At 43.3% G+C, this 21,242-nt stretch overlaps 2 protein-coding genes across 2 annotated transcripts in view; both read right to left on the bottom strand.

Annotated features, from left to right (window-relative positions):
- Positions 1–15,237, bottom strand: part of trim45 (tripartite motif containing 45) — a 31,621-nt gene extending 16,384 nt beyond the window's left edge. The window contains exons 1-5 of the mRNA XM_056289968.1: positions 14,481–15,237; positions 8,502–8,790; positions 7,417–7,562; positions 6,000–6,316; positions 297–426 (exon numbers count right to left, since the gene is read on the bottom strand). Of these exons, the coding sequence (XP_056145943.1) occupies positions 297–426; positions 6,000–6,316; positions 7,417–7,562; positions 8,502–8,790; positions 14,481–14,959 (1,361 nt within the window). The 5' untranslated portion in view covers positions 14,960–15,237. The remainder of the gene's footprint in view (positions 1–296; positions 427–5,999; positions 6,317–7,416; positions 7,563–8,501; positions 8,791–14,480) is intronic.
- A 2,272-nt stretch (positions 15,238–17,509) lies between these two features.
- On the bottom strand, positions 17,510–20,738 carry vtcn1 (V-set domain containing T cell activation inhibitor 1). Its single transcript, XM_056290144.1, has 4 exons — positions 20,639–20,738; positions 18,964–19,235; positions 17,891–18,142; positions 17,510–17,633 (listed from the first exon to the last, which is right to left on the bottom strand). Exons 1-4 carry the CDS (start codon positions 20,668–20,670, stop codon positions 17,518–17,520), a joined length of 672 nt encoding a protein of 223 aa, XP_056146119.1. The 5' UTR covers positions 20,671–20,738; the 3' UTR covers positions 17,510–17,517.
- Between the last annotated feature and the right edge of the window lie 504 nt (positions 20,739–21,242).

The raw sequence follows: 21,242 nt of genomic DNA, 5'->3' as shown, positions 1-21,242 counted from the left end.
TAATGTCTTAGCAGCTGACACCTGTGCACCACATATGCTCCACCAACAACACTGCATGGGCAACCATAAATCAACACTAAATTGTTCCCCATTGAATAAAACCGTATCATCATCCTCGCATCTGCAGTGTAGATCAGACACTGCTGAGCGTGTTTCCCTTGGACACTTAGGCTAGACCGACTCAGCCAGTGCAAGTCAGCCATTGGAAAGTTTGTTCAGTGCCACCGAATAATTCAGAAGTGCCGCTGGTAATGTGTAAATAGATAAGTAAATGACAGAAGAGACAGGCTGCTCACCAGTTTTTCTTCTCCTTGTGAACGATGCTGACCAAAACATGCTCACCGCCTCGGGCGATCCGCTCCCCAGCCGAGTCCCTGCACACCAAGGTGAAGTGACTCTGCTGCCCCTCCATGCCTCGCTGCACACCTTGTGGGGGAGGGAAGGGGTGAGGAGGTGTGTGTGTGTGTGTGGGGGGGGGGGAGTTACACAGAGACAGGTTAGAGGGTAGACAAGGGGACAGAATACAGATAAGCATATATGCGTACACATGCACACATACAAAATACATGCATACACACACACTCAAAGAGCAGAATCACAAACTCAGATAGGTGAATCTCTTTGATCACACATGAACTCACGACACAATGCACACACAAATGTGTGCATGTGTGCGCACACATACACACACATGAAAATTGGTATAAATCTGGAAGGACACGGTCAGTCTGCGGAAGTTGCGCAAGTGATTCTTCATGGGCATTTCACGTTGAAGGTGGCACTTCATCATTTGGACACATTGCATAAAAAGAGCCGCTAAAACATTTGTCTTGTGCCCCAAAAGATAACAGGCAGATGCGCGCGCGCACACACACACACACACACACACAGTTTGTTGTTTATGCAAGCTCTTTTTCATCAAATATTTGTGTTGTTTGAGTCCAGTTATAGTTTGACTTGAGAGCAGGGCAGGGGTGGGGCGCTACGGAAGTTTGTATTGATGCAAATACATGTATATTTTACTTTCACAAACCAGCCTTATCAGTGTCTAGTAAGCCTTGTGTGTCCCCTTCGTTTGTTCTGAACTGCCTTGAGGTGCTCAGAGTACACTTACAGCGGGGCCCTTGTTACAGAGAGACAACATCATTTGCATTCACATGCGTGATTAATGCCACGTGATGTATTCCTGTCAGCGCCTGTTAGCCACTTGGGTAATGAGAACTAATGATCAATATGTAACTGTGTATTTCTTCATTATCTTTCCAGCTGCTGGACAATCGTGCAATATTATCCACTTTGGTGCTAATACAATAAATTCTACTACTACTGCTATTACTACCATTACTACAACTAACAATAATGAAAATGGTAATAATAAATGTATGTACTATTTTTCAAAACAGGATTCATAAAGTGATCCACATGTAAAAGAAAAAGAACAACAGAAAACTTAACATTAACCGGAAATCAAGAAAGCAAAGATGAAATAAATTAAAAGCACTCTGAAAAATTATATTGATAAAAATCTCACTAGAGAGGTAAGACCTTTAGAAAATTTGGGGGCATCCGGGTAGTGTAGCAGTCTATTCCGTTGCCTACCAACATGGGGATCACCAGTTCGAATCCCTGTGTTACCTCCAGCTTGGTTAGGAATCCCTACAGACACAATTGGCCGTGTCTGTGAAGCCCGATGTGGGTATGTGTCCTGATTGTTGGACTAGTGCCTCCTCTGGTAGGTCGGGGGCCTGTTCGGGGGGGGAGGACTGGGGGGAATAGCGTGATCCTCCCACACACTACATTCCCCTGGTGAAACTCCTCACTGTCAGGTGAAAAGAAGCGGCTGGCGACTCCACATGTATCGGAGGAAGCATGTGGTAGTCTGCAGTCCTCCCCGGATCGCCAGAAGGGGTGGAGCAACAACCGGGACGGCTTGGAAGAGTGGGGTGATTGGCTGAGTACAATTGGGGAAAAATAGGGGGAAAATCCAAAAAAAGAAAAAGAAAAGAAAAGAAAAGATGCAATTTGGGAAAAAAGGTTTTTGGAAGGGAGTGAAAGAATTACATTGACGTATTCAATCCCAGATCTTCACTGTTCCAGAGGCTAAGGGTGCTGATGGAATAGGACTACTACTACTCCAACTACTACTATTGCTACTACAACAACATGTATACTTTGTATTTGGTAGGGGATAACGGTGTCAAAATACTAACCACACCTACAGGTGATAGGTGTGTGCTGCACATGCATTATTTGTATGCGTGTGCACTCACATACATTACATTACTTACGCTACTTACACGTGCTTGCGGGGCGGTGCCAGCAGCTGCCACTATTAACCAGGTAGCTGTTCTCCCTCGCATTTCTCTAAATTCACCTGTCCTGTACAACTGTGTGGCCCAAATCTCTGGCTTAAGCCCTCTTATCATACAGAGAAGCGATAAGCCTGGCCTTTAATCAGACTTCATAATGTGTAGTTGATGAAACACAGCACAGAAACTTTGAAACAGCTTGAGGAATGTCAAACAGCTTACAGCTGATGAAAAACAAAAAGGTTGGCTGATTTTGTGATACCAAAGCTTTGTGTGAGATAATCTTTTATGTAGGGACAACAGTTCCTTAATCCTCCATAACACAATGTAAAAAAAAAAGTGCGGTGCATTTTATAGCTGGATACTGAACAGGGAAAAGAGGACCAAGTGCACCCCCCCCCCCACACACACACACACACACACCAGAGTTACACGAACACACAATCGGTCACCATGAGACAGAAAACAACTCAAACACATGCACAAATACACATACGTTGCCATGCAGTAACACACCCACACTCACTAAAAAACACAGTGACTGAGACACATTCAAATGAAAACAAATGTAAACGCGGCCTCCTGCTACCCTCCAACAATACCGCAGCTTGCCCTTAGACACCAAGAGGACTTGAAGGATAGGGTTTGTTTTTTTGTTTTGTTTTTTCTTTTTGCGTGGCCTTCCATTTCTTTAACAGCCCTGCAGGTAAATTCTACTCACACCTGAGCCCTTTCCACAAACCTCTACACGTGTGTGTGTGTGTGTGTGTGTGTGTGTGTGTGTGTGTGTGTGTGTGTGTGTGTGTGTGTGTGTGTGTGTGTGCGTGCGTGCATGTATGTGTTTATCTGCCCTCTGCATAACAGCAGTAGGCTTTGCTCTTGTCAGCATCCCATATGCCAAACATAATTTATGTTTCACTTCCCTTTGTGAATTGTAAATTCTAGGGTGAACATATGTTGTAAATAGGTTTCTACAGGGCGTCTGGGTAGCGTAACGGTCTATTCCATTGTCTACCAAGACGGGGATCGCCGGTTCGAATCCCCATGTTACCTCTGGCTTGGTCGGGTGTCCCTACAGACACAATTGGCTGTGTGGGGAGCCGGATGTGTGTATGTGTCCTGGTCGCTGCACTAGCGCCTCCTTTGGCCGGTCAGGGCGCCTGTTCGGGGGGGGGGATAGCGTGATCCTCCCATGCACTATGTCCCCCTGGCAAAACTCCTCACTGTCAGGTGAAAAGAAGCGGCTGGTGACTCCACATGTATTGGTGGAGGCATGTGGTAGTCTGCAGCCCTCCCTGGATCAGCAGAGGGGGTGGAGCAGTGACCGGGACAGCTTGGAAGAGTGGGATAATTGGCCGAATACAATCGGGGAGAAAAGGGGGGGGGGCTTCTACATAGCCAGGTAATTGTAAAACCGACCACTGACCATCATAAGAATGTTAACAATCTTTTAGACAAGCAAATCGTCACCCAAGGGCTTCCTTATGTATCTTGCGTTACTGTGTCTGCCTCATTGTGTGTGTGTGTGTGTGTGTGTGTGTGTGTGTGTGTGTGTGTGTGTGTGTTTGACCTCTCAAATACACAGGCCCCTGCATGTAGTGTGTGTGTGTGTGTGTGTGTGTGTGTGTGTGTGTGTGTGTGTGTGTGTGTGTGTGTGTGTGTGTGTGTGTGTGTGTGTTACTACATGCAGGGGCCTGTGTATTTGAGAGGTCAAATTTGGAAAACACATATGCCAAGGCCTGAAAACATTTTTTTTGTTTTTCGTCCATCGTTTTCTCTTAGGTTTGGTGGTGGAGTCCATCTTTGCAAATGCAAAGTACAACTATTTACCCCCTTCACCTTCCTGTTTGTTCAGTCTGGTTAAATTACCAAATGAGGAACTAAGGGTGAAAGCACATCCAACTGTTATGTATTGTCGCGTGTACAGAAGTGCCTTGTTTTTGTACACACTCCCTCCATCATGGACATTGTATTCAGAGTTCTCTAACACAAATCCCTGACCATGAACCCATGAAGCTAACCACTTGAAAGGTTTGCATAGCTGCTGGTAAATGTCACTTTCTAGTTACCTCAATATTTTATTGCCCTAGGGCTCTCTTTCAAAACGGGTGTTTAAGCCGAGTTTACAACAAAGATTCGTGACAAGACAAAACAAAACCGTTTTGGAACGTTGCAGAGATGTAAACTACATCGTCTCAGCTGGAGTCAAGTCAGCAGATGGCGTTGCCTGCCACTCAGCTTGTCAAGTCGGCAGTGCCTGGGTTTAGAATGCAAGGCCCGTCACCCGTTTCAACAGCCAATCAGCTCGTAGAGAAGTCAGCTGGGCGAAATGGCAGAGTTTTTTATGTTTTCACCGTTTCATCGACGCCAGAACTGCAACTGTAGCAAGGACCCTCATTCGCTACCCTCGTTCATACTTTAAGACGCTACAGTATTCATCTAGGAAAAAGCCTGAAAAGCCAGCAGTTAGAACGGAAGTACAGAGAGTCGTTGTTATGGAAACGTTACACTGTCTCTTCTCGTCTCACTGGTGTAAATTGGTAGGTTTTAGAATGTTGCAGACCGCACTGTTTTACAAGTAGTTGCAAGTTTGAACTCGTCTCATTGGGAATCTTTGGAGTAATATCGGCTTAACAGTGTGTGTCTTGGGTGTTTGAGTGTGTGTGTGTGCGTGCGTCTGTGAAAACATCTTGAAGCACAGTGCGTTCAGGATACTGTCTGGCACTGTGAGGTACCTCAACATTCCTGCCAAAGGAATGTTGGTCTTCAAGCCAAAATACCGAAGAGAGTGAAGCTGTTCAGTTGCTGTATAGGTGTAAACACATGTAAACTTCCTACCCCAGCCTGCTGCTCTAACTAAGAATGGAATTCACATCCACTGGCTGGGCTAAAAAAAAAACAAAAAAAAAAAAAAAAAAACAAAAAAACAACAACAACCCTCAAGAACTAAAATATGGTATTATAGCAGGTAAACAACTCAGTCTCTAGCTCTAATTAGTCTTTTCAAGAAACACCTAAAGTTAACTTCTGCCCACTGAATGGTGTTTGCACCATGTACTCCTCGTGTTTTGCATCTTATAGTGAGGATTCTAGGTTGTTAAGTTTACAGCAGCACTCTCTGAAAGTCACATGTAATTGTTACACGTAGGGCTGGGCGATATGGACAAAATCAAACATCGTGATATTTTTGACCAAATACCTTGATATTGATATTTTGATGATATTGTAGAGATGACTATTTGTGCTCTCAAAAAATATTTACAGTTACATTTTTGATAAACTACTACTACTACTGCACTCATGTTCAAACAAGTAGAGACATAATATAACAGCTAGAACAGGCTAATAAGTTCAGAAAATCTCTTTACTGTAACGCAACATTTAAAATCAGGAAAAGACAACACTTATGTCATGTCGTGATATTACAATATCCAAAATCCCAGATGATATATCTTATATCACAAAATATCACAACATCTTATATCACAATATCAACATAATATCAACATATTGCCCAGCCCTACCTAGCTACACTTCTGAAAAAGCACAATAAAAAATGCAGGATTAGATCTCACTGGTCTGAATTGGAATTGGCGTATAAGGAAGAAAAAAAAAAGACAAGCGAGGAGCCAGTGGAGGATTTCCATTCCTGGTATAATCCATACAATAAAAAGCCTCTCTTGGCCTTACCTTCGCCTTCAATGGAGCACTTGCTGAGGTCCAGCAGCTTCAAGTGGATCACCCCCACCACCGGGTAGCCCTCCACCTTCCCCGCGCTCTCCCCGGGCATAAAGCAGATGCTGCTGCCGTCATCAGTGGCAACTGTTTCTGGGTTGGGGTCGTAGCTGTTCTCCACCAAGCTGGTCAGCCTTCTCAGGGTCACGCCTTTGGCATTGAGGATTTCGGCTTCAGAGCCGCAAGTTAGCAGCCTCTCAGCAAAGTCCATCCCACCGCAGATGTCCGATAGGGCTTGCTGCAGCTGCACCCTCTGCAGGTGGAGCTGATTCCTGTGGGGGGTAGGGACAGTTTAATGCTTTAAAGGACCAGTGTGTAGGATTTAGTAGCATCTAGCAGTCAGGTTGCAGATTGAAACCAACTGAACCCCTACACTCACCCTTCCCTTTCCAAGCATGTAGGAAAACCTACGGTGGCCTTCAGGTGCCAATAACACAAAATGGTTAGCCAGCAACCAGCAACCAATTATTCCTTTTCTTTCTTCTTCTTCGTCTTCTAACCAGTGCATTCGCACCAGCGCCATCAAATTCAAGCTGCCACTTCAAGTAAAAACGTGAAAGGCCTTCTCTAGAGCCAGTGTGTGGTTTGTCAATTTTGGGCTACTGTAGAAAGATGGTGCTGCAACATGTTGGGCTCTGTGGAAGAGGACCCGCTCCCTATGTAGATATGAAGGGCTCATTCTAAGCTAACAAAAACATAACAATTCGTAGTTTCAGGTGGTTATACATTAATGAAAACACAGTTATGAATATTATATTCCATTTCTGCCAATAGATCATACACACTGACCTTTTAAAGAAGTACAGGTCAGATTCAGCTAGGGGCAGCACGGTGGCCCAGTGGTTAGCACTGTTGCCTTACAGCAATAAAGTCCTGGGTTCAAACCCCAGGCCATCCCAACTCCTTTCTATGTGGAGTTTGCATGTTCTTCCCATGTCTACATGGGTTTCTTCCGGGTACTCCGGTTTCCTCCCACCATCAAAAAGACATGCATGTTAGGGTTAATACTCCTGCCTGTGCCCCTGAACAAGGCAATGAAAAGAAGAACTGAAGTTGGTGCTGCAGTTGCCCACTGCTCCTATACAATAGGATGGGTCAAATGCAGAGAACAAATTTCATTGTAACCTGCACAATGATGAAATAAAGTGGCTTTCTTTCATAGGTCCTGAACTGGATTCGAACTCGGGAAGCTGCGATCAGACCATTGCCTGCATGGTATGTGCTCAACTGGTTGAGCCACCAGAAAGCTCTACAATAATAATTTAACAGAGAATTTTGCTTGAAAAGGTGTGCAAAATGCCATGCAAATCGTTACCCTTGTGCCAAAAAAGACCATATGTATTCAAAAACAGGAATTTTTTTTTAGCGATACCTGCGCTGAACTCGCAGCTCCTCCAGGCGGTTCAGCAGAGATGTGCAGTGGGACTCTACAGCGGTGGCATAGCCTCGTGCAAATGCTCGCACCTCGGCGGCAGCTGCCTCCACTCGCGCCTGCAAGGTCTCCTGGGATATCTCCACCTAAGAGCGATAGAGAGCCGAGAAGGAGTTATGAGGTACACTTCTGTTAGAATAAAGTGATGGACACTCAGCTAGAATCAGATTGCGAAGTTGTTCATGTTACCAATCTTAAGATATCAGCAGACACATTTTCGTTTACATTTTTCGGAACTGGATAATAAATTACAAGTTACCTTTTTTGAGTCCGCCCCAACCAATTTTGACTGGATTTATAGTATTTTAGTGATAAACCGCTCCTTGTTTTTCTTTGTTAGTCATTTCAGAGATGTATTACACATCTTACTTCTCCAAAGATGCTTGATGAAACCAAAGCTGAGAGCTTGTTTACAGTGACATTTTAGATGTACATCCTAGGCATCTGGCTGATGCTCTTATCCAGAATAACCTTCGATGAATGCATGAGAGGAAGGTTCAATTCCTGGAGTGTCAACATCATAATGTCATTCATTAGCAGTGGAGATGCTCATCATAGCTTTGCAGGCAGAGAAGGAATAGATGCTTTAGTTCTTGTTAGTGTAACAATGTAATGAGCTGAATAAAAAATTAAAGGATTCTCTTTGATAAAATCATTGCATATGCATCGTTATTAAACAATGTTCTCTTTTTCTAGCTCTTGATTTCTTATGTGAACATAAAGATTTTGGTTAATGTTAATGTTAATAGTGACACATGCTGACAGAGGCTAGGCAATGTGCCGAAGCCAAATCTCTCCAAAGCTGATGAAATTTCTTAACACTAATAATCATAATTCGATAAACGAGACTGGATTCACATAAAATACGTATTCATACCACAAATAGGTCTGAATAACTTCCTCCGATCTTTTTGGTGCAGCTTTTTTCAAACTTGACAAAAAAAAAACAAACAAAAAACAAACAAAAAAAAAAAACCCAACACATTTAGTTTCCAGAATCCAGACTCCTCTCGCCCAAAATGCACCTTCTGCAGTGACTCCTCCAGGCGCTGCAGGCGAGGACGCAGGTTGCCAGTGACCAGCTCTCGGATGCGGTCACCGTGACGATGGACGACATCTCGAGCCGGGCAGCACTGGTGGTCGCGGTGGAAGGTGGCGGCACACTCCAGGCAGACGGGCAGGTCACAGGACTCACAGGAGAGGCGGAGCTCCTGTCCAGGGTGCAAGGAGCAAAGGACGGGCCGTGAGAGGCGACCCTGCGCCCTCAGCTCCTGCAGACACTGCACAGTATGAGAGGCTGTCCGCTTCTGTCGCCTATGGGGAGCAGAGACATGCTGTTTGAGATACTATGGATGATCATCAATGCCAAGAGGACCGAGCTACTGCTGGTGTCCTTATGGAGAAAAGTTTTATGAGTTTTCTTGAGGGGAATGAACTTGAACGGGATAGGAGGAAAGAAAACTTTCTTGGCAAGAAAGACGGAGCATGATAAAAACAGTATTGCAGTATTGCACATTAGTAACTGGGGCCTTTTTGATACTGTATGCTTGTAAATACACAATTCTGTAATACAATTGAGGCGTTAATATGGCTGTTTGAAACATTAGATCTAATAGATTACTAGCACTTCAGTACAGAATTCATCGGTTTTATTTGTGCAACCTACTTTGAGGTTATTTGAGACAAGATACAATAAGTTGATTCACCACGTTTATACAAGAAATTGCAAGTCATGGAAAAAAGATGTGTTGTGACATCGCAATGTCTCTCAGGGTTTTCCTTTTTTCTCATCAATGCATCCTTGGTATTTATGTTAACTTCCCTCAGCTTTTTACGTTCTTGATCATTGGCATTCTTGAATCTTTTTGAGAAGACACAATTAGTGACAAAAACACACAAAGATAAACAGCTCAATGTTCCAACCTCGTGGAAAGTATATTCATAAATAAAAAAGTCGTTCCTGAAGAAAATGTGTGGATTAGCTGAAAACAGCTGAAAAAAATGTTTAAAGTAAACATGAAGCAGTCAATCACGTTAACATGATTTACTAAATATATTTCCGCTCTAATCAAAAATATGACAAACATGACAAATGTAAACATAAAAGAAAAGAAGCCCTGTTATAGCTTTTGTGGCAAGTGCGCCACCATCTTGCAGTACTATAACCTGTGATGTCACAGTCCATTTTCAGTCCATTTTCATAACTGCCACTGAAACGGAGTACTGAAACAGTACTGAATCATATCTGTACATTCGGAATTCTTCATTCTGTCAGTATGCATTCGAGCCGATACAGCGTGGGAACCTGGTGGAATAATGGTCTTTTCATATGGTAAATGAAACTCCACCTGCCTGCATACCAACTTGGATTTTTTGGATCTTTCAGCTTCCGGTGTGGGAAGATGGCAGCGCGAATTCACGTTTGCAGCGGCCTCACCCAGTACCCAGTAGGAAGATGGTGGTACGAATTTGAGTTTATGGCGGCCTCACCCAGTACCGTCTATGCAGTATGCAGTGTTTTTGTCCACGTCTGTGTCCAAGTTTGTGTCTTCGTTTGATGGCTGGGAGAGCTGGCGCTGGATCGGCTGGGAGAGCTTGGTCTGCTGCGTCCTGTGGGCCCAGGGACCACGGCCCTGCCCGGAGCTGTGCACAAAGACGTAACACCGAGGGTGGTCTGACAGGATGCGGAAGTGGGGCAGGCTACGCTAACTGCTAGCTCATGCAGACTGGCAGTTCCAGTAACACCGAGGGCGGTCTGGCAGCAGCCTCGCCTAGCCTTGACTGTGTTTTTAGTGTCATTGTGTGGAGTATGGGGAGGTGTGTCAAAGGTGTCTGGCTGGGAGAGCTAGCGTTGGATTGGCTGAGGGAGCCTGGTCTGCTGTGTCTGGTGGGCTCAAGGACCATGGCCCTGTCGGAGCTGCGCCCAAAGAGGAAACACCAAGGGCAGTCTGAGAGTATGCAGAAGTGGGGCAGGCTAAGCTAACTGCTAGCCCATGCATGCAGTTCCAGCAGTCATCAGCGGGCATTCGTTCTCCTGGTCAGTGATTTTTTTTTTTTATAGTTTAGATATATGTGTTAGTTTGGATATATATGTGTTCTTGTAGTTCTTGTAGTTTTTGGATATGTGTTTTTGTCTTTGTGTTGTACTGCTGTGGGCTGGAGGAAATGATATGTATGCAAGTACATGAAATGAAACGACAAATAAAGTGTTCCTGATTCCCAATTCCTGGATCCGCAGGGTCTCAATGTACTCATGTGAATAGACAGGCAGACAAGCGCTCCACGAGTAAATGCCAGGCAAGCTATGCATGGTAACCATGGAAACGGCTTCTGTGCACTACTGTATCCCTGCCGGTACAACTGTATTGTAACGATCACGGATGAATAGGCTAATAGCCAAATTCACTACAGTATTTTCTTTATAGGCTATAGCAACATATTAAAATATACCGTCTAGAAATGTTGAAAGAAAGCGTTATAGTTAAGAATTTAGTTAACTAAAAATCATAACTAACTCAGACATGGCAAGGCTCCATCTCATTCATTTTGTGGGGTGACAGTGCGTGTCGTTTAGAAAACAGTTCAAGACAATTCAACTCTGGCAGCAAGCGGGCATGTGCGTGAGACGAGCACGACCATGACAGTTTCACAGGATTGCACTCGCTTTTCACTCCACCTGACAGAATGCCTGCACCTCCGCTCGCCCCTCGTTGAAAATGAATTAGGTGTGTCAATCGCTCCCCGTCTGGCATTCATAACCCAGGGAATACCTGTACACACTACATGATGTTGGCCGAGATGGGAAAATGATGGCATGCAGGGTGAACAATGATCCCATGTGCAGTTTATTTACATATAGTTGTTTTTCGAACAACACATTTTTTTTGTAACTCCTCCAGTACTAATTACTAGCTAAACCCTAGTGTTAGCTAGTTGAGGCTAACAGCTGTTAGCCTACAATGATGGTACCTAATGTTAATTGTTCGCTGCCTAGGTTACATGCTTCTGGTGAAGCCAGTGTGTTGCAAAACATGTCTGAGAGGTCTGACATGACCATATGATGCCACATAAGAAAGAAGAAAGCCACTTCATTTTGTCATTGTACCTTACAACGAATTGTATGCTTACAATGAAATTTGTTCTCTGCATTTAAACCATCCTATTGTGTAGGAGCAGTGGGTAGCTACAGCGCCCAGGGACCAGCTCCAGTTCTTCTTTCCATTGCCTTGGTCTGGGGCAAATACAGGAGTATTAACCCTAACATGCATGTGTTTTTGATGGTGGGAGGAAAGGAGAGCACCCAGAGGAAACCCACGCAGACAGGGGGAAAACATGCAAACTCCACACAGAAAGGACCTGGGATGGCCTGGGGTTCGAACCGAGGATCTTCTTGCTGTGAGGCTAACCACTGGGCCACTGTGCTGCCCCACGCTTTCTATGCATAGATTCTTTACATCACATTGTACAGCACATTATATAACCAACGTTTGGGATACCACGGTCACAACACCAAGGTGTAGACAGTTTGATGTTGGATATTCGGACACTGAGCCAGGTTCATCCTCAATAACGTTTGAGTGAGATCGTCAATACACAGTGGGCGTATTCTGGAATATGACAGAATGAAGAATTCTGACAGTACAGAAATGATTCAGTACTGTTCTCCGTTTCAGTGGCAGTTTATGAAAATGGATGGTTTTCACTAGTGGCCTCCCTTTTGTCTTCTGTCCTGTGGCTCCTCAGTCTCCAACTTTATCTTTTACTGTTGTTTTACTGTTTTATCTGTTGAACTCATCCAAGCCAACCAACCCAGTGATGTCACAGGTTATAGTACTTCAAGATGGTGGCGCTCTTGTCAAGAAAGATATAACGGGCTTTGTTTTTACTTTTATATGTTTACGCTTGTCATTTTTGTTATATAATTGTGCATTAGAGTGGAAATACATTCAGTAAATCATGTTAACTTGATTGACTGTGTGGGGGTTGAAGCTCAACGATTGCCTGGACTTAACTCGTGTACGTTAACTTGAGAAGGATAAAACTTCCACAGGACTCCGATGTAAGAACGGATAAAACAAGCATTTTATTCCACAGTTTGTAGCATCTTCTTACAGGAATATTCAAGGTTAAGTTCTCCTTAATCAGCAAACTGTACTACGGTAAGAAACACGTGTGGCTTGGTCGCTACTTGAGCCTCAACTCCACAAAACAAAATGTCCTCGCCCGAGTTCCCTTCGTAAACCCACAAGATCTATCGCTTAAAGTGCCAGTAACCTAAATCACCGTTCTAACAGAAAGGTCACACAGTGTTGCCTTTTACAAAATATCACACTTATATTAACATGAATCAAATCAAATGATTATTAGCTAACTTTTAACAACTACTATTAATTAACTTATTCAATGAAATCAATCAATCAAGTTGCATTTTACATATATAGCGCTTTTCTAGCTGCAACAGCCACTCAAAGCGCTTTACATTTCTGGTCAAATCTGAATTTCAGACACCTGTTATAATAGAAATCACTTATTTATCTCAATTTACGTAAGCTATTAACCCAGAATGCACGTATTATAGAACTAAACATATATATATATATATATATATATGTATGTGTGTGTGTGTGTGTGTGTGTGTGTGTGTTTAACTTGGCTCCCACAGACTGCTTCATGTTCAGTTTAAATATTTGATGTAAATATCACATAGAGGATTAGAGTAAAATATTGGGAAATATTGAATCAAGAAAGCCAATGCATTTTTTTAAAGCGCTCTGCTGAAGATTTTTAGCAGCTGGCCAGAACACTGAGATACATAGCCAAAGCAGAAGATCATTGTAAAGTTAAAATGTTGTTTCAAGATGAAGTACAAATTGGTTATAAATGAGGGTAAAACATTAATATTAGGGTAAACTTTTGAGAGAAAACAACAAGGGCAATGACCGTTAAGGAGTTGAAGCAGCCACTCAGATCATATAGACAAGTAGCTGAATATTTTAAAGTTTGACATACATTTACAGCTTAAAGTTTGTGGAGGTGCATGAGTCTACACATTAATAAGGCATACAGGGGAAGGAAAAGTGAAAGAAGAAAGCCAGTTTAAACCTGTGAAGGTCATAGACTGGAATAAAATGACCTCTAAAGCAGTGGAGTCGAAACAGCCACTCAAACACACAACTAAAGCAATGGAATATTTTTACGTTTCGACAAAGTTTACATGAGTAAAACTGTGAATTGTTAGAAAGAATGGAGCCAGAGTAAGTCTTTGAAGCTGCTAGATGTATAGAATGACTGCAAAAGCAATAGTTGAAGCAGCCACACAGAACAGTGACATACACAACTAAAGTCATTGGACATTGAAGTTTCTCGCTGAAAGTTTGTTGAAGTAAATGAGCAAGAAAAGCAACATATAAGGAGTAAAACAGTGGGAAGTGAGCATAAATAAGCATAAAGCAGTAAAACACCATGACATGTTGAAGAAAACATAAAGGAGTAAAATAGTGTGAAAGGAGTATAAAGAACATATCAAGCCAAACCTAGCGTTCAGATAATACGCTCTCAAGTATGTCAGACGTCATCTTTGTGAGACATGTTTGGCAATAGCTTCTCGTTATAATTAAGACAACGTAACTGAGTAGATATCAGAATGTCATCCCAATACACCATTGAAAGACAACAAACTATCGTATTGAATTATTGCCCAGCCCTGTTCGTGTTTTACTAATTTACTGTCACACATTTGTTTGGTAGACAAATTTACCTTCGAGTACGGTGAGTGCATCGGTTTTTAGCATTGTTTATGCTACATGTGTAATCAAAGCCCTGCACCGTGGAAGCAACACGGGGCCGAGTATGGTGGCGTTTGTACAGCCACTTGTTGAAGCGAAAAAGAAACTCCTTTCCCGGTCAAAAAAAAACCCCAGAATAACTACATAAAATGTATAAACATTAAAAGGATGCGACATGCTCGGTACCTTATAACTATACTCGCATCCCGCAGTGCTTACCTGTGCGCTTTGCTGCAGAAGTCGCACAGGTTGACGCAGCACACCTCGCAGCGCTTCTCTCCGTGCCCGTCGCTGCAGAGATCGCACACAACGCAGTTTCCAGTCAGCAGGGTTTGGAGGAAAACTTCATCCAGGGCCAGATGGTCGGTGGTTAAACCGTCCGCCCCCGACGGAGGGATGTCCACTTCGGAGTCACACTCGGGACAGAGCACGGTGGCCGCCGGCCGGTCCCGGGGAGGGGACGGGGACCTTCGGCCGTTCACGCCACCGGGGACCGCGACCGGCTCCAGCTGCCCGATGCAGTCGGCGCAGAAGGTGTGTAAGCACGGCAGGATCTTCGGGTCGCGGTACAGCCGCTTACACACGTCGCACACCGCCCTCGAGTTCTCCGCCACTCCGGGTTTGTTTACCTCGTCGCCGGCCTCCGAGTTCGCCGCCCCCGCGGTAGACTGATCTCCGTTTAGGGCTGAGGCTGACATCGTGTTTGTATTTTGGGGGGTTGTGTGTGTGTGTGTGTGCTAAAACTTTAAATAAAATCTCCTCACATTAAAGTCAGCTTTACAAAAAACATCCTCAAGTCTACCCTTTACTACTAGAAAACTCATAGCTGCTTAGAAAGTTCCGCTGTCTCGGTTTTTCGCCATTATTACAATAATAGTGATAAAAATAATAGCCCCATTGAAGCGCGGGTGGTCTTAATCAACAGCCGGATTAAATTTGGAAATGCCAACACATTGTTTACAATCCCGTTGAAAAGTACTTTCTTTTTCCCCTCTTGCGTAAACCCTCCGGCTCCAGCGACTACTGAATGGGACACATGACACCTCGTGGAGAGACCAATGGAGACAGCCCGTGACGGCCTTCCGGGCGTGGTCAGTTTTCTGCCCTGCCTAATGTAGACCTACCGTGACTGTCCCCATCTACTGGCTTGAGAGACCAAGGAAGGATGTATGGATGGAAGGATAGGGGGGATGAACTATTTTTACCGGCCCTAAAATACCAAGTCTTCAGGCTGTAATATACGAGTACATCATATGTTACATTAACCTGGAGAATGAGAAGAGGTGCAGACTGAAAATGCCCTTTGTTGTTTGCTAGATAGATAGATAGATAGATAGATAGATAGATAGATAGATAGATAGATAGCTAGCTAGATAGATAGATAGATAGATAGTCAAAATAAAAACTCAAGCTGATGGATGGGTTGGCCGATAAAGGATCTTTACTCATACATTACGTAAACAGAGTGCATAACATTTAATGGTTGATGGCAGCTTTTCTAAAACGATACCATTAATGGAGTTGCATTAGAATTTGGATTTAGTTACACGGTAACAACAGTCATCTACTGGAATAAATTGATACCTATTGTATTACCATGGGGTGGAGTGGGTGGAGAACAGTGTCAGGAGTGATTTCCAACAGAAGGGTACCAGCAAGAGTTAAAGGGAAGGTTTACAAGATGGTAGTGAGACCAGCTATGTTATATGGTTTGGATACAGTGGCACTGATGAAAAGACAGGAGATGAAGCTGGAGCTGGCAGAGTTGAAGATGCTAAGATTTTCACAGGGAGTGACGAAGAAGGACATGATTAGGAATGAGTATATTAGAGGAACAGCTCAGGTTGGACGGTTTGGAGACGAAGCAAGAGAGGCAAGATTGAGATGGTTTGGACATGTGTAGAGGAGAGATGCTGGGTATATTGGGAGAAGGACGCTGAATATGGAGCTGCCAGGGAAGAGGAAAAGAGGAAGGCCAAAGAGGAGGTTTATGGATGTGGTGAGAGAAGACATGCAGGTGGCTGGTGTGACAGAGGAAGATGCAGAGGACAGGAAGAGATGGAAACATGATCCACTGTGGCGATGCCTAACGGGAGCAGCCAAAAGTAGTAGTAGTAGTAGTAGTAGTAGTAGTATTACCATAGGGGTAGACCTCAGATAATGTTGAAAAATCAATTTTGTATACAGGCACATGTACAGATCTTCATACATATAGATGTATGTTTGTTTGTATATGTGTAAGTATGTGTATATATCAGGAGTGGGCAATCTTATCCAGAAAGGGCCAGTGTGGGTGAAGGTTTTTGTTCTAACCAAGCAGCTACACACCTGATCCCACTAATCAACCAGTAGAGTCTTTGCTGAGGAACTTGATTAGGAGACACGTGTGAAATTGCTTGGTTGGAACAAAAACCCTCCCCCACACTGGCCCTTTCTGGATAAGATTGCCCACCCCTGATATATATGCATGCATGTTGTGTGCGTTTATACATGTGCATGTACATGCATCACTGTGTGTGTGTTTATATGTATGTGTGTATGTATGTATGTATGTATGTCAGAATCAGAAACACTTTGTCATTTCATTTCATGGACTTGTGCACATGAAATGAAATAAAACATCGTTTCCCTCAGCCCACAGCGGTGCAACACAAAGACAAAAACACATATCCAAAAACTACAAGAATACATATATCTAAACTAACCCATATATCTAAAAAAATAAAATAAAATCCCTGTCCAGGAGAATGAACGCCAGCCAGGATGACTGTTGGAACTGCAAGTCTGCATGGGCTAGCAGTTAGCTTAGCCTGCCCCACTTCTGCATCCTGTCAGACCACCCTCGGTGTTACCTCTTCGGGCACAGCTCCAGGCAGACCAAGCTCTCCCAGCCAATCCAGCGCCAGCTCTCCCAGCCATCAAACGAAGACAAACTTAGATGCAGATGTGGACAAAGACACTGCATGGATGGTACTGGTATGAGACCACCACAAACGTGAATTCACACTGTCATCTTCTCACACCGATACTGGGCGAGGCCGCTGCAAACTTGAGTTTGCGCCGCCATCTTCCCATACCAGAAGCGGAACTATGTATGTCTGTCTGTCTGTATGTATGTCTGTATGTATGTATGTATGTATGTATGTATGTATGTATGTATGTATGTATGTATGTATGTATGTATGTATGTATGTGTGTGTGTGTGTGTGTGTGTGTGTGTGTGTGTGTGTGTGTGTGTGTGTGTGTGTGTATTACTTCAGATCATATAATAGATAGCGAGCAGGACAGTGGTCATCATCTTCAGATGTGTAAATGTCAGGATGACTGGTGCAGCACTGAAGGTGAAGAAAGTCCTACCAGAAACTCCAGACTCTGCAAATGAGACACACACTTTATCACGTATATAACTTTCCTCTGTTTTTAGGCAGTCAGTGAATATAGCTATACATTTTTACTGTGTGTTGTTCTGTGTGTATGTGTTGGAGGTCAGCATGAATATTAACACATGCCATTCAACCATAAAGCATATGCCTATCTGGTTGACCCACAAGGATGCCGCTACTCCATCAGTTTTAAAAGCACACAAACATGCTCCCAAACCAAGACCTAGTGGGAAAAGTAAGGTTTACCTGTTATGGTTGCATCAGCGACAGCGACCACCAAATTGTTTCTGATGGTGCAGGAATAGGAATTGGGAATGGTGACTGATTGCACGGCACTAACTACATAGAATATCCCTGCAGAGTTCCGGGAAAAATTAGTGCTTGCGTTCATGATGTTCCCGTTATGGTCATGCCACATCACATCTGGTTTCGGGAACCATCTTGGTGCCTCGGCTGTCAAAATGTCCTCCTTGTTTGTGAATACAGGAGCTGAGAAGGCTTAAGAGAGAGAAGAGACACAGCAATCATGAATATGTGCCATGGTTTAGCTTTTGGGCTAGCAATGTAAAGGTTTCTTCCTGTTTTATTCAGGAGCTCTGATAAACAATGGTGAGCCTAAATTGGAGAGATTGAGTACGCGTTACTTAAATATTTTTTCTGGAGGGGGTAGGAGGTGGGATGGCTGGTGGGCAGGTTAGGGAACCATGTCTGGCACAAGGATACCTCCTAAAGGTTGTGGATTTAACCTTGTTGAATACAAATCTGTAGATTAACCCATTCATTCCCCAAATCCGTTTAATCCCATCCAGAGTTGATGGGTAGCATTGTGCAGAAAGTATGGGGATGTATCCTGGGCAAGTTGCAGATCCTCCCCCCACCACCAAACACACACACACACACACACACACACACACACACACACACTCACTCACTGATCACTCACACACCATTCATATTTTTCAGCAAGACACTCCTTTAGACACTCCTGCTCATCTGATAAGCATTTCTTTTGACTGTGGGACAAACCCTCTCAAACACTGGGGGAACATGCAAAGGCAGCAGTACTGAGAAACGACAGTGCAAAACACTAAGCCACTGTCCTGTCACTGTTAACATTTTTAACATAAAATGGTTTCATGGCTCTTTACAATATGCCTGGGGACTGTGGAACAGTTACAGTATGGAATGGATGTTATCAAACGTGCTCATGATCTCTCTCTCTCTCGCTCTCTCTCACGCACGCACACGCACACGCACACGCACACACACACACACACACACACACACACAAAGGCAACCTGGAGGACGAGACGTCTCACCTGCCGTTTTGAGGTGAATGGTGACAGATCCCCCTCCGTTAGGGGCCTGAACTGTGCAACTGTAGGTGCCACTGTCGAGAGTCCTGACGCTCCTCAGCAATAGAGAGGCATTTCCGCTGGCGATAGCCTCGGTGAACAGCTGTGTCCTCCCCTGGAACAGACGGCTCTGGCCGTCGAGATCGGCGAATCCATCACGATACTTGTAAACCACTCCGCTTAGCCCCTCCTTCTCCCAGGTGATTGACACCTCGCTGGGTTTCAACGGCTCCTCACTAGTTAGGGGTAAGAAGCAGCTGAGGAGAACGTCTTCGCCAATGTTGGCTACAGGGAATCGGTTACTGCTTTCCACAGCGGATGTATTCAAGGGACCCCCTTGAAAACGAGATGATACGTCTCAAGGAATTTATCCTGATATGATGAATTTCTGATGTGGAGACTGCGAGAGCCAGAAGACGGGAAGTGATAGATAGATAGATAGATAGATAGATAGATAGATAGATAGATAGATAGATAGATAGATAGATAGATAGATAGATAGATAGATAGATAGATAGATAGATAGATAGATAGATAGATAGATAGATAGATAGATAGATAGATAGATAGATAGATAGATAGATAGATAGATAGATAGATAGATAGATAGATAGATAGATAGATAGATAGATAGATAGATAGATACTTTGTTTATTTCCAGGGGAAAATTCTGGGATAGGTAGATAGATAGATAGATAGATAGATAGATAGATAGATAGATAGATAGATAGATAGATAGATAGATAGATAGATAGATAGATAGATAGATAGATAGATAGATAGATAGATAGATAGATAGATAGATAGATAGATAGATAGATAGATAGATAGATAGATAGATACTTTGTTTATTTCCAGGGGAAACTTCTGGGATAGATAGATAGATAGATAGATAGATAGATAGATAGATAGATAGATAGATAGATAGATAGATAGATAGATAGATAGATAGATAGATAGATAGATAGATAGATAGATAGATAGATAGATAGATAGATAGATAGATAGATAGATAGATAGATAGATAGATAGATGGATGGATGGATGGATGGATGGATGGATGGATGGATGGATGGATGGATGGATAGATAGATAGATAGATACTTTGTTTATTCTCCAATTCATCTTTAGTCGTACAGACCATGCATGGACGCTTTTGCATGCACAAAAACACACGCACACACAGATACACACACATTTCAGTTTTCATAGATTTAGTTACCTTACTCCGGAAAAATAACTTCCTGGTGGCTTGCAGAAACACAACTTGTAGTAACAGTTTGTATGTTGGTTCCTCAAACATATTTAACACTGCAGCATCGCAGTTAGGAATAACAAAATTTTATGAATACACAAGGGTCAATAGGTCTCACCTGATAATGCCAGCGCTATGAAGAGGATGATGATGGTTGTAAACACGACAATGAGGACAATCATACTACAAATAGAGAGGAAGATGCAAACCTCTTTACACTGCAGAATGACACAACTAATTTGTCTGGGAAAAATATATCTTCAAATTAGTTAAATTATGAACTAACATCACACGAGTTAAGACACAGAGGTCCTTGGGTGGAAAGTTGTGGTCATCTGGTTAGGTTAAGCTCTACAAATCAACATACGTCCAAAACCGCCTCACCTCCTGAAGATGATCTGCCCCAGTTTAGACATAGCAGTGGTCAAAGCTGTTATTTGTTGAGGAGCAAACGACGAGATCCGTCAACCTCTAGCAACGTTCCATTCACGCCATCCTCTCCTAAACTTGCTTTTTGAGTTTGTTACTTCGACCCACAGTCCAACATACAACACAGTGTACTTTTTCAGAAGAGCTTTGCATGTATTTAACATACAGCAAAGCATGAAGCACAACTCCCTGTGTCAATATTGCCTTAGAGGCGTGCTTTACTTGACAACTCACATGGCTTTACAGTCACCAATTCAACTTGACAACATAAAAGCGCACTTCATATAGAAAAGCAGAGCTGGTTTCAACATGTAACTTCCGACATGGGTTACACAAAAATATTATACAACCTTAACACTGAAACCCTAATGTCTACTTAGTAGCTATGAGACATTGATAAAGCCAGCGCTGGATATTAAAATGTTAGCGCACATTATGAGAATAGAATTACTTGAATATTACTTACCAACACGGGGATCGCCGAATCGAATCCCCATGTTACCTCTGGCTTGGTCGGGGGTCCTTACAGACACAATTGGCCGTGTCTGCGGGTTGGAAG

The sequence above is a fragment of the Lampris incognitus genome, chromosome 11, assembly GCF_029633865.1.
Source record: "Lampris incognitus isolate fLamInc1 chromosome 11, fLamInc1.hap2, whole genome shotgun sequence".
Taxonomy (NCBI): Eukaryota; Metazoa; Chordata; class Actinopteri; order Lampriformes; family Lampridae; genus Lampris; species Lampris incognitus.
Note: the sequence above shows the minus strand (reverse complement) of the source record. Positions and strands in the feature narration are given on the sequence as shown.

Coding starts and splice junctions, on each gene's coding strand:
- vtcn1 (XM_056290144.1), bottom strand. CDS start 20,670: ATGTCTAAACTGGGGCAGATCATCTTCAGGAG. Junction 19,236..20,638: donor GGGCAGATCATCTTCAGGAG/GTGAGGCGGTTT, acceptor ACCCCTAACTAG/TGAGGAGCCGTTGAAACCCA. Junction 18,143..18,963: donor CATTCACCTCAAAACGGCAG/GTGAGACGTCTC, acceptor CTCTCTCTTAAG/CCTTCTCAGCTCCTGTATTC.